General features: G+C 44.1%; 1 protein-coding gene across 2 annotated transcripts in view; it reads right to left on the bottom strand.

Moving 5' to 3' along the window:
• The window catches only part of LOC121553590 (protein FAM13A), a 44146-nt gene that overhangs the window by 1339 nt on the left and 30345 nt on the right, over window positions 1–12462 (bottom strand). The window contains exons 11-20 of one of the 2 annotated variants that reach the window (XM_041866829.2): window positions 5733–5784; window positions 4432–4603; window positions 2969–3182; window positions 2661–2802; window positions 1501–1582; window positions 1064–1272; window positions 780–863; window positions 560–667; window positions 240–442; window positions 11–112 (exon numbers count right to left, since the gene is read on the bottom strand). In XM_041866829.2, the coding sequence (XP_041722763.2) occupies window positions 11–112; window positions 240–442; window positions 560–667; window positions 780–863; window positions 1064–1272; window positions 1501–1582; window positions 2661–2802; window positions 2969–3182; window positions 4432–4603; window positions 5733–5784 (1368 nt within the window). The remainder of the gene's footprint in view (window positions 1–10; window positions 113–239; window positions 443–559; window positions 668–779; window positions 864–1063; window positions 1273–1500; window positions 1583–2660; window positions 2803–2968; window positions 3183–4431; window positions 4604–5732; window positions 5785–12462) is intronic. The other variant, XM_041866830.2, reaches the window with a different exon arrangement.

Raw genomic sequence — 12462 nt, 5'->3', positions numbered from 1 at the left:
CGAGTCTTACCTGCCGGTCTGTGTGTAGAAGTGGTCCTCAAAGTCTCGGAGTACTGAACGGAGTCTCTTCTTCTCAGCTCGCGTCACCCTCAGCTGCTCCAGTAACTCTGACCTACAGTACAGTAGGAGGGGTCAGGAAGAGGACTGAATACATACAGCAAGGCCTCAACACTTCACTTGCCCAATCCCAAATCAACCCCTATGCACTAGCAAGAGAAGTTAAACCGGGGCGGGCATACCTTGATGCCTCGTGCAGTGTTGCCGTGGTGACGCTGGGTGGCTGTAGACCTTTGAGCTCCTCCAGAGGTGACACGAGAGGCATGTTGGTCACCTCATTTTGCGGCAGACGCAGTGACTCATCTGAAGACACACAGCGCAGCGCTGTATGAGGTAGCCAGGGGCTGTCCTTCACACACTCTTCATCAGAACCCTCCTCTTCCTCCTGTAGGGAAACAGAGCACAGAGGCTGAGAGGCTGTGTGTGTGTGTGTGTGTGTGTGTGTGTGTGTGTGTGTGTGTGTGTGTGTATGTGTGTGTGTGTGAGAGAGAGAGAGACTCACTATGGTGGTGATGACAGGGATGGTGGTGGGGGGACACAGGAGCTGCTGTTTGACCTGGCGGTAGCGATCATAGAAAGACTTCATCAGAGTCTTCTCCTGTCTGGTGCTCTGAAAACACACACATACGCGATAAAAAACAACAACAATCAAAACAATATGCAATTGTCATTGAGAGGCTACACAAAATAGGACATTTACAAGGAACACTGGGCAGTCTTACCGGTCGCCCATACAGGCTCTCAAAGTAGAGTAGACACTTCTGCAGGGTGACCTTCTCCACAGCCATCTGAGCCGGAGTCATCTCCTGCAGGAACACACCAGTGGTAATACAGTCAGACACCAGGCCAGAACCAAACAGTAATACACCACACCAGAGTTACAATGACAGAATAACACCCTCAGCTAATCAAGAGTAGCCTAATCTTGGTAAGAGAATAGGTCCTTTCATAGCCTATATGTACATTTCCATCGCATTACCTGGTAATTCACTATGTGGCGTTTTACCTTGATGTTATCTGGCAGTCCCTCCTCCTCTCGTTTCTCCATCAGTCTCTTGATCAGGCTATCGACAGTCTCCTCAAGTGAGGGTTTGTTGTTACTGTTGTGGTAGTGCTCCATCGCCCCCTGGGGGTCACTGGTGGACCTGCATGGCCCTGTGTTCCCTCCTCTCTGCTGCTCTCTGAGCCCCTCTGCACACTGTTTCAGCTTCAGCTCTACACAGACACAGAGGTTCCATTTGATAATATAGAACACCCATACAAATATCAATCTAGATTCAGAATACATGTCCCTCCTCCACAAAGCAACAACATCAAAATGGCATAAATAACAAACAAACAACATTATTTATACAGCCACCAGATGGTGTTACATTCTTTCCCTTCAGCGGCTACTCACACGGTTTTCTAAATGCATCTGATTGCACCTTGTCAAGGACTCACCTTTGAGCTGCTTTCGAGACTTGGTGAGGTCCCGCATCAGCCTAGACACCTCAGGATGGGCAGTCCTATCATTGTGTGCTGGCTGTCACAGAAAAACAACACACACCACATGAATATATTACACATAGAAAAAAGTATGTTCATCATACTGTATCTGGCAAACTATATCTTATCGTTATTATCAGTGTATAAACACCAGGTGGAGCCACACTAAATGAATGTGCAATACTGGAAGAAGAAGTACAGGCCTGGAAAAAATAAGTGTAATGGTTGAAAACATCCAGTAGGTGAAGTCTTGTCCTTGAATCGGATTACAGTTTTTCTCAATCGTGTACAAGCAATTTTTGGATCTGTGTTGAAACGTATCTATAGCAGAACAGCAATAATCAAATGCTTAAATACATTTACAGAACTTCTGATCATGTTCTTGCCTTAGTAACTGATTTGTATATCTTAGACCACCTTTTGCAAAACATTCAATACAAATGTCATCAGTAGGAAAAAAAAGCACTGTTAAGTGTTCTGTTCACAGAATATAACACATTGTTTTCATCAGAAGATACATTTGTGTAATTGTGTTCACTATTTCTGCAAACAATGTGCTTATTTTGCACTACATTTTTATCAGTAATAATATTTGATTTGATCTGTATGAAATTTCTTGGTGAAATATGCATAAAAGGAGAGCAATTGTCCATAATTTTGCACCTTTACAGCTTGACGTTTTGAAAATCGACAACATTGTTCCAAAAAATGCTTGTACGCGATTTAGAAAAACTAGAATTCAGTTTCCAGACCAACAACTTTTTCCTAAGGCTGTGTGCAGCTGGTATTGGGGCTGAGTTGGCGCTTTAGAAAAGGAAACTGAAGTCAAGTCTGGTTCTCACCCCCAGACAGCTGAGAGACAGACAGACAGAAAGAGAGAGAGAGAGAGTGGTTTGAACCAGTCTAAACTGGCCTGGAATAGAGGGAGAGGAGATATGACTGTCTGTGGCTTTGATTCTTTGACTCAGCAGGAGGAAATCAATTCCTTTGTCTTTATGAGACAGTCTGTACTAAAACCCTCATCAGTCAAACCATGGATTCATTCAGAAACTAAAAGGTTGGGCTCTGGGCTATAATGGGGTTGTAAATCATGTTTCATGGTTTTACTGTCTCACCCTGTACTGTCTCTCTTGCTCAAAGTGCTCCTCGAAGCGTCTGATCCTCTTCCTCAGGTTCTGGATGTGTCTGTTGAGCATCGTGACCGATGGGGCCTTGTTAGCGCCCTCTGCTGGTTCAGTCCTCACTGTGTAGTGAGCCCTGGGGAGGGAGGGAGAGCTAGAACGGTAAGTTCCCATGATTATTTACATTTACATTTTTTACATTTTTATATCCATTACATATTGTACAGACACGTCCAGCACCACCACACACACTAACGCAAAAACCAAACACAAACACACAACACTTGGACACAGTCTCATACATCCTGATGTGTTGTGAGCAGGGTGGGGAGGGGGCTGTTTCAGGGTCCGTGTTAAAGCGGTGGCCCTGGCTGAGGTTGTGGCTGCGGGGGGATGGTACGGGACAGTCACCCGCCGCGAGGCGCTGGAGGAGAGGACTGGGACCAGGGGTCATCAGACATTCACTGCTACTGCCCTCAGAGAGCGACACGGAGGGTCTCTGGACCGGACTGGCTTCTGACAGAGAGGGAGGAGGGAGAGAGACAACAGGGGTCAAAGTACAGAAATGAAATGAAGACTTAACAGGTTTGAAATTATAAAAAAGCTAGCCGTGTAATTGTGCACCTGTCCTACTAGTCAAAAACAACTGACTTCACTTCAGTCCTTCACTTTGGTCCTTCGTAGCTCAGTTGATAGAGCATGGTGTTTATAACACAAGGGTAGTGGGTTCGATTCCTAGGAACACCCATACATAAAATGTATGCACGCATGACTCACTGTAAGTCGCTTTGGATAAAAGTGTCTGCTAAATGGCATATATTATATTATACACTGAGTGTACAAAACATTAGGAATGCTTGCTCTTTCCATGACATAGACTGTGAATCCAGGTGAAAGCTATTATCCCTTATTGATGTCACTTGTTAAATCCACTCCAATCAGTGTAGATGAAGGGGAGGAGACAGGTTAAAGAAGGATTTTTAAGCCTTAAGACATTTGAGACATGGATTATGTATGTGTGCCATTCAGAGGGTGAATGGGCAAGACAAAATATTTAAGTGCCTTTGAACGGGGTATGGTAGCAGGTGCCAAGAACTGCAACGCTGCTGGGTTTTTCACGCTCAACACTTTCCCATGTGTATTAACAATGGTCCACCACCCAAAGAACATCCAGCCAACTTGACACAACTGTGGGAAGCATTGTAGTCAACAGGGTCCAGCATTCCTGTGGAACGCTTTCGACACCTTGGCAACTCAATATTAGGAACGTGTTCTTAATGTTTTGTACACTCAGTACTTCATATCCAGAACATAGTCTAAATATATCAGCCCGTATACACACAATGGCCCGTATACATAAAGAGTCTCTGAGTAAAAGTGCTGTTCTAGGGTCAGCCCCCCCTTATTCATTATGATAAAAACATTGTTTTATCGCAGACGAGCACTCCTTCACGCTTCGTGAATATGGGCCAATGCTCCTACTGTATCTATAGCATCCTAGTGCATCGTGACTCGACTAGCAAGCATGAGACACACCCACCCAAAGCGAATACTGAGAGAGCTTATATCATCCATTAGGCTGATACTAACCATAAGACTAATGAAGACAGATGAAGAGAGGCGATTGATTCACTTAAACAAGCACTATATATCATAGTGTACAAGATATCACACAGTACAAGAATAACAAATATACTCACAAGGAGACGAGGGTTGATAAAGAGATCAAAGAAAATTAGGGAGAGGGAAGGTGCTGTTCTCCTACCTGTCAGTGAGGCGCTGATGATGTCCTGTTCCTGTTTTGGGAGGGAGTGGGGAGTTGGGGTTAGGCTCTGGTAGTCTTTGGTACAAGGGGGGTGTTCCAGGTCCTCCTGGGGGGTTCCGGGGGGCGAAGGGCACAGCTCAGCCTCCAGAGCTTGCTGCTTGAGGGTTGGGCTCTGGAAACAGAAGCAGAACATGTCTTCAGAATGAAGGGTCTGGGGGAGGGTGCTGACTCCCTGTCTGGGGTGGAGAGGTTGGAGAAGGTAGTTGGCGAAAGCCTGATGCTGGCCCTGGGCTTGTCCTGAGGGGAAGCGATCCTGTGTTGTGTCCGTGTGCCCCACACCTCAGTTATGGGGGCGTAAGACGTGACGTTAGCGGTCACGTAATGGGGCTCGTCTCAGTTCTGCTCTCTCCCAGGTTTCCTCAGACCTGGATCCATATGTGATCTCAGTCGTTAGATCCCTGTGTGTGTGACAGCGTTCTCTGGTTCCTCAGAACGGTGAGATCCCTTCGGGCGTAGTATCACTGTGTGTTCTTCTTATTCCCTGATTCAGTAGAATCCATATATATGTTTTCCCTGTTTTTTCAGTCTGTCTGCTTTCCTGCACTCCTCCACATGGATTATTCATAGCGCCAGGGAAACGTCGGGAAAACCATGAGTGTGGGAATATGATGTGGGGGTGCGTCTCCTTGGTAACATTGTGAGGCTGAGCATTCTAATTGGAGAGCAGGGAGGCTGACGTTGTTAGCTCAGTGTGAGCAGCAGTGGTGAGTCGACATGGGTTGTTCTGTCAGCAGCAGTACTAGGGTAAAATGGCTTTTTACGCATAAATATGGGCTAGGGTGAGGGATAGAGGGAAAAGGGGGGTTCATGATTTGGTGATGTTCTAGACCCTCCCTCTCGCTGTGTGCGTCAGAGAGGAGAAAGAGGAGAGGGAGGGGGCTGTTACTCAAGCACACACACACGCTAACACACACGCTAACACACACGCTAACACACACTAACCTGTATGGACACACACACTAGCCATTAGCCAATACAAAAGTATTCCACTTCAGAAAATATATACTGTATACTAGAAATAAAAAAGACCCATATCTATAATTAAATAATCTAATATGAGAACGGAAGTGAACAATTATATTCTGAGCCGTTCAAAAATACCCACACATCAACATGTTTTTGTTGTTGTATTTGACCGATATGCATGTCAGTCTTCTCATCATGAATTATAAGATGTAGCTTGATCTCCTGTCTCATGTCATAAATTAAATACTATTTTGACTTTCAGAGGATATAGTTACCTTTTCAGAGTCAGACAGGTTTATTCCATCGGCCATCTGTAATCGGGTCATGCTGAAAATTTAACATTTTAAATTGAAAGAAATCAACTGCAAAGTTATCACAGTAAATAAATAAAAATGTTATATGACTGCATTTGTTACAGGTCAGAATGGGCATATTAATATAATTTTTATTGGGATAACATAATATCTGACTATCATAATATCTGACTAACATAAGTGGTTTTGACGAAGGATGCGTTTACACAGGCAACCAATTTTGATATTATTTTCACTAATTAGTCTTTTGACCAATCAGATCAGTTTTGATAAAGATCTGATGTGAAAAGATTTGATGTGATTGGTCAAAAGAACAATTAGTGGAAAAAATATCAGAATTGGGATGCCTTTGTAAATGCAGGCTAAGAGCCCTGGGTTATAAAAAATATAATGCTTTTCAATTAATGGTGAAGGCTACAATTATCATAAGTTAAATTAATGAAGTACAGTGGGGGAAAAAAGTATTTAGTCAGCCACCAATTGTGCAAGTTCTCCCACTTAAAAAGATGAGAGAGGCCTGTAATTTTCATCATAGGTACACGTCAACTATGACAGACAAAATGAGGGAAAAAATCCAGAAAATCACATTGTAGGATTTTTTATGAATTTATTTGCAAATTATGGTGGAAAATGAGTATTTGGTCAATAACAAAAGTTTCTCAATACTTTGTTATATACCCTTTGTTGGCAATGACACAGGTCAAACGTTTTCTGTAAGTCTTCACAAGGTTTTCACACACTGTTGCTGGTATTTTGGCCCATTCCTCCATGCAGATCTCCTCTAGAGCAGTGATGTTTTGGGGCTGTCGCTGGGCAACACAGACTTTCAACTCCCTCCAAAGATTTTCTATGGGGTTGAGATCTGGAGACTGGCTAGGCCACTCCAGGACCTTGAAATGCTTCTTACGAAGCCACTCCTTCGTTGCCCGGGCGGTGTGTTTGGGATCATTGTCATGCTGAAAGACCCAGCCACGTTTAATCTTCAATGCCCTTGCTGATGTAAGGAGGTTTTCACTTAAAATCTCACGATACATGGCCCCATCCAGTCCTGGTCCCTTTGCAGAAAAACAGCCCCAAAGCATGATGTTTCCACCCCCATGCTTCACAGTAGGTGTGGTGTTCTTTGGATGCAACTCAGCATTCTTTGTCCTCCAAACACGACGAGTTGAGTTTTTACCAAAAAGTTCTATTTTGGTTTCATCTGACCATATGACATTCTCCCAATCCTCTTCTGGATCATCCAAATGCACTCTAGCAAACTTCAGACGGGCCTGGACATGTACTGGCTTAAGCAGGGGGACACGTCTGGCACTGCAGGATTTGAGTCCCTGGCGGCGTAGTGTGTTACTGATGGTAGGCTTTGTTACTTTGGTCCCAGCTCTCTGCAGGTCATTCACTAGGTCCCCCCGTGTGGTTCTGGGATTTTTGCTCACCGTTCTTGTGATCTCGGTCCTCTGTAGCTCAGCTGGTAGAGCACGGCGCTTGTAACGCCAAGGTAGTGGGTTCGATCCCCGGGACCACCCATACACAAAAAATGTATGCACGCATGACTGTAAGTCGCTTTGGATAAAAGCGTCTGCTAAATGGCATATTATTATTATAATTTTGACCCCACGGGGTGAGATCCTGCGTGGAGCCCCAGATCGAGGGAGATTATAAGTGGTCTTGTATGTCTTCCATTTCCTAATAATTGCTCCCACAGTTGATTTCTTCAAACCAAGCTGCTTACCTATTGCAGATTCAGTCTTCCCAGCCTGGTGCAGGTCTACAATTTTGTTTCTGGTGTCCTTTGACAGCTCTTTGGTCTTGGCCATAGTGGAGTTTGGAGTGTGACTGTTTGAGGTTGTGGACAGGTGTCTTTTCTACTGATAACAAGTTCAAACAGGTGCCATTAATACAGGTAACGAGTGGAGGACAGAGGAGCCTCTTAAAGAAGAAGTTACAGGTCTGTGAGAGCCAGAAATCTTGCTTGTTTGTAGGTGACCAAATACTTATTTTCCACCATAATTAGCAAATAAATTCATTAAAAATCCTACAATGTGATTTTCTGGATTTTTTTCTTCTCAATTTGTCTGTCATAGTTGACACCTTTAGGCCTCTCTCATCTTTTAGTCTTGCCATTGGCTGAAACCCCTTTCTCACCATCGAGAGCATCCTGACTGGTTGCATCACCGCCTGGTATGGCAACTGCTTGGCCTCCGACCGCAAGGCACTACAGAGGGTAGTGCGTACGGCCCAGTACATCACTGGGGCCAAGCTTCCTGCCATCCAGGACCTCTATACCAGGCGGTGTCAGAGGAAGGCCCTCAAAATTGTCAAAGACTCCAGCCACCCTAGTCATAGACTGTTCTCTCTGCTACCGCACGGCAAGCGGTACCGGAGTGCCAAGTCTAGGTCCAAAAGACTTCTCAACAGCTTCTACCCCCAAGCCATAAGACTCCTGAACAGCTAATCATGGCTACCCGGACTATTTGCACTGCCCCCCCACCCCATCCTTTTTACGCTGCTGCTACTCTGTTAATTATTTATGCATAGTCGCTTTAACTCTACCCACATGTACATATTACTTCAACTACCTCAACTAGCCGGTGCCCCCGCACATTGACTCTGCACCGGTACCCCCCTGTATATATAGCCTCCCTACTGTTATTTTATTTTACTTCTGCTCTTTTTTTTCTCAACACTTTTTTTGTTGTTATTTTATTTTTACTTTTTTTGTTAAAAATAAATGCACTGTTGGTTAAGGGCTGTAAGTAAGCATTTCACTGTAATGTCTGCACCTGTTGTATTCGGCGCATGTGACCAATAAAATTTGATTTGATTTGATTTGACTAAATACTTTTTTCCCCCACTGTATTTAGTTCCATACAATAACAATTAGTTACATCAATGAAGCATTTAGCTGCATTTAGCAACAGTACATTACAGGCAGTTCTGTGCCACCCTGCTAGAGTACTGGGTAAGTGTGTGTTCCACGTGACTAGAGATGACTGACGTTATTTGGACTGGAATCATATCCGAGTCATGACTGTAGGCACTGCTGTGTTCTGGTAACCTACTTCTGCAGCACTGAGCTCAGCTAGTGGAGAGAATCTGAGATGCAGGACACCAATGCTGAATTCAAAACAACATACAAAGGAAAGGCATAGGCACAGATTTGTCTGGCTGGTCCTAATTTAGAACTCCTGTTTCTACACAACTATGTCTGACCTAGCTACAATTGTTGTAGCCTTGTCATAATTTTTTATTGGTTATGGCTTTTGAAGCGCTTTGAGATTTTGTCTGTAATGAAAAGCGCTATAGAAGTTGAATACATTATTATGTATCCTTTCATTCTTAACATCAGTTAATACCTATTTAGTTAAGTGGGCAAATAATATATTATGAATGAGGGATAATGCTTCAGAAACTGAGTACATTATTTATGCTTGTCTTGTAGAATTGTTTTAATATCCCTTTTCTGTGGCATTGTAATGATGACAATCAGGCTAGTTCGTTGCTAGGTCCATTATTTGGAATCTTGGTCCTAAGTTCCAGAGTGGCGCAGTGGTCTAAGGTACTGCATCTAGAGATCCTGGTTTGAATCCAGGCTCTGTCGTAGCCGGCCGCGACCAGGAGACCCATGGGGCGGCGCACAATTCGTCCAGGGTAGGGGAGGGAATGGCCGGCAGGGATGTAGCTCAGTTGGTAGAGCATGGCATTTGCAACACTAGGGTTGTGGGTTTGAATCCCACGGGGGGCCAGTATGAAAAATAAAAAAATGATGTATGCTGTAAGTCGCTCTGGATAAGAATGTCTGCTAAATGACTAAAATGTAAGTTTGCTCATGGGTTTCTGTGGACTCTTCAGGTGCCAAGATCATGGATTTCTGCTGACTTTTCAGGTGCCATAAAGCACAGGAGAGCCATGAGAATAGGAAGACAAATCAGAGCAAAAGGGAAATGGAGAAGAGGACAGTACAGTTGAAGTCGGAAGTTTACATTCACTTAGGTTGGAGTCATTATAACTCGTTTTTCAACCACTCCACAAATTTCTTGTTAACAAACTATAGTTTTGGAAAGTCGGTTAGGACATCTACTTTGTGCATGACACAAGTAATTTTTCCAACAACTGTTTACAGACAGATTTTTTCACTGTATCACAATTCCAGTGGGTCAGAAGTTTACATACACTAAGTTGACTGTGCCTTTAAACAGCTTGGAAAATTCCAGAAAATGATGTCATGGCTTTAGAAGCTTCTGATAGGCTAATTTACATCATTTCATGGTGTACCTGTGGATGTATTTCAAGGCCTATCTTCAAACTCAGTGCCTCTTTGCTTGACATCATGGGAAAATCAAAATAAATCAGCCAAGACCTCAGAAAAAGAATTGTAGACCTCCACAAGTCTGGTTCATCCTTGGGAGCAATTTCCAAATGCCTGAAGGTACCACGTTCATCTGTACAAACAATAGTACGCAAGTATAAACACCAGGGGACCACGCAGCCGTCATACCGCTCAGGAAGGAGACGCGTTCTGTCTCCTAGAGATTAACGTACTTTGGTGCGAAAAGTGCAAATAAATCCCAGAACAACAGCAAAGGACCCTGTGAAGATGCTGGAGGAAACGGGTACAAAAGTATCTATATCCACAGTAAAACAAGTCCTATATCGACATAACCTGAAAGGCCGCTCAGCAAGGAAGAAGCCACTGCTCCAAAACCGCCATAAAAAAGCCAGACTACGGTTTGCAAAGATCGTACTTTTTGGAGGAATGTCCTCTGGTCTGATGAAACAAAAATAGAACTGTTTGGCCATAATGACCATCGTTATGTTTGGAGGAAAAAAGGAAAGTCTTGCAAGCCAAAGAACACCATCCCAACCGTGAAGCACGGGGGTGGCAGCATCATGCTGTGGGGGTGCTTTGCTGCAGGAGGGACTGGTGCACTTCACAAAATAGATGGCATCATGAGGAAGGAAAATTATGTGGATATATTGAAGCAACATCTCAAGACATCAGTCAGGAAGTTAAAGCTTGGTCGCAAATGGGTCTTCCAAATGGACAATGACCCCAAGCGTACTTTAAAAGTTGTGGCAAAATGGCTTAAGGACAACAAAGTCAAGGTATTGGAGTGGCCATCACAAAGCCCTGACCTCAATCCTATAGAAAATGTGTGGGCAGAACTGAAAAAGCGTGTGCGAGCAAGGAGGCCTACAAACCTGACTCAGTTACAACAGCTCTGTCAGGAGGAATGGGCCAAAATTCAACCAACTTATTGTGGGATGCTTGTGGAAGGCTACCTAAAACATTTGACCCAAGTTAAACAATTTAAAGGCAATGCTACCAAATACTAATTGAGTGTATGTAAACTTCTGACCCACTGGGAATGTGATGAAATTAGAAATGTATTTAGCTAAGGTTATGTAAACTTCCAACTTCAACTGGATGTGCACTGCAAAGACAAACTTGAGGAAGCAACTCCTTGAAGACATTGATGCACATTTGATGGTCCAGAAGAGATAAGACTGGTTGAGGGAGCTGCTGATATCGCAGGTGGCTGGGGGCACCTGGTGTGTGGCCCTGCACCTGCAGAAAGATGGACCAGGATGCCTGTCTTCCCCAGGCTACAGGATCCTCATGAGGGACTTAACGGAAAAATCCAGTCATCAGCCTGAAAAGGCCTCTGCGTCTATTGTGGGCTGAGGGGTGTGAGGTCCTCCATCCCTGGAGATACCTGCCCACCTACCTTCAGGACATGGCACTGCCCACGTAAGGAGACCCATAGAAAAACACATTGACTATAATTTTTCTTTACAACCACAATGAATACTAGGCTAACTGTCTTGGCTCATTCAACAAAAGACAGACTATCACCTCAGTGTTGTAGCGTGATCAGAATATTGTACATTTTCTGGTCTGTATTTCTGTCTATACCTCAGGCACAGACAGCATTGACTAATTTGACATGTTCCCTGTGTCTCTCTGTCTGGCTAGGGGCAGAATGTATTTTCTGTTCCTTTACCTGACCATGGTCCGAATTGGCACCAGCCCTGAGCTGGTCCTGGTGACCCCGAGACCCAGCTAAGACCCTGCCCACCTCCTGCTGTGGGCAATCAGGCTGATTGAGAGAGCGAGATGCCATGGTTACATGGTGAGAGCAGATCAGTCTTGGAGTACCTGCCATTTAGGGGTCTACCTTCCACTGCCCTCATCTCACCCAACAAAACCTACCCCCATCATTCAGGGGTCTGCCCTCATCTCATGTTGCTACTGTAGGAATATCTAAAAGGTTATTGTGTCTTTCAGGACTACCTCATGGCAGAGGTTTCCAGCCGAAAGATTGTTCCGGTCCAAATCAAAGATGCTACATTTGAATTGGGCCATAAGAGCAGTAGATCAGTACAGCTGCCACTTCTCTCTCTCCTCACCATCACAGAACCACTAACACTAGCAGCAGAGATACCACCGTTCTGTGGCTGTTGCCGCTGGCCTTCATCTTTTTTTTTTTATCATCTGTTTGTTTTCAACATGAAGGTGAAAAAGTGGTTCGGTTAAGGCGTCTTTCAAAGCACACCAATTCAAATAGATTTGAACATTGAAATATGATTGTTCTGTTGTGATCATTTTATTATACCATATGAGTCATTATAGTCAATCATTAGAGAAGACTTGTCTTGATTTGATGGGACTGTTGCAATAGGCTTAGTGATG

This window comes from Coregonus clupeaformis, chromosome 37, assembly GCF_020615455.1.
Source record: "Coregonus clupeaformis isolate EN_2021a chromosome 37, ASM2061545v1, whole genome shotgun sequence".
Taxonomy (NCBI): Eukaryota; Metazoa; Chordata; class Actinopteri; order Salmoniformes; family Salmonidae; genus Coregonus; species Coregonus clupeaformis.
The sequence above is the reverse complement of the archived record's forward strand: the minus strand, read 5'-3'. Positions and strand labels throughout refer to the sequence as shown.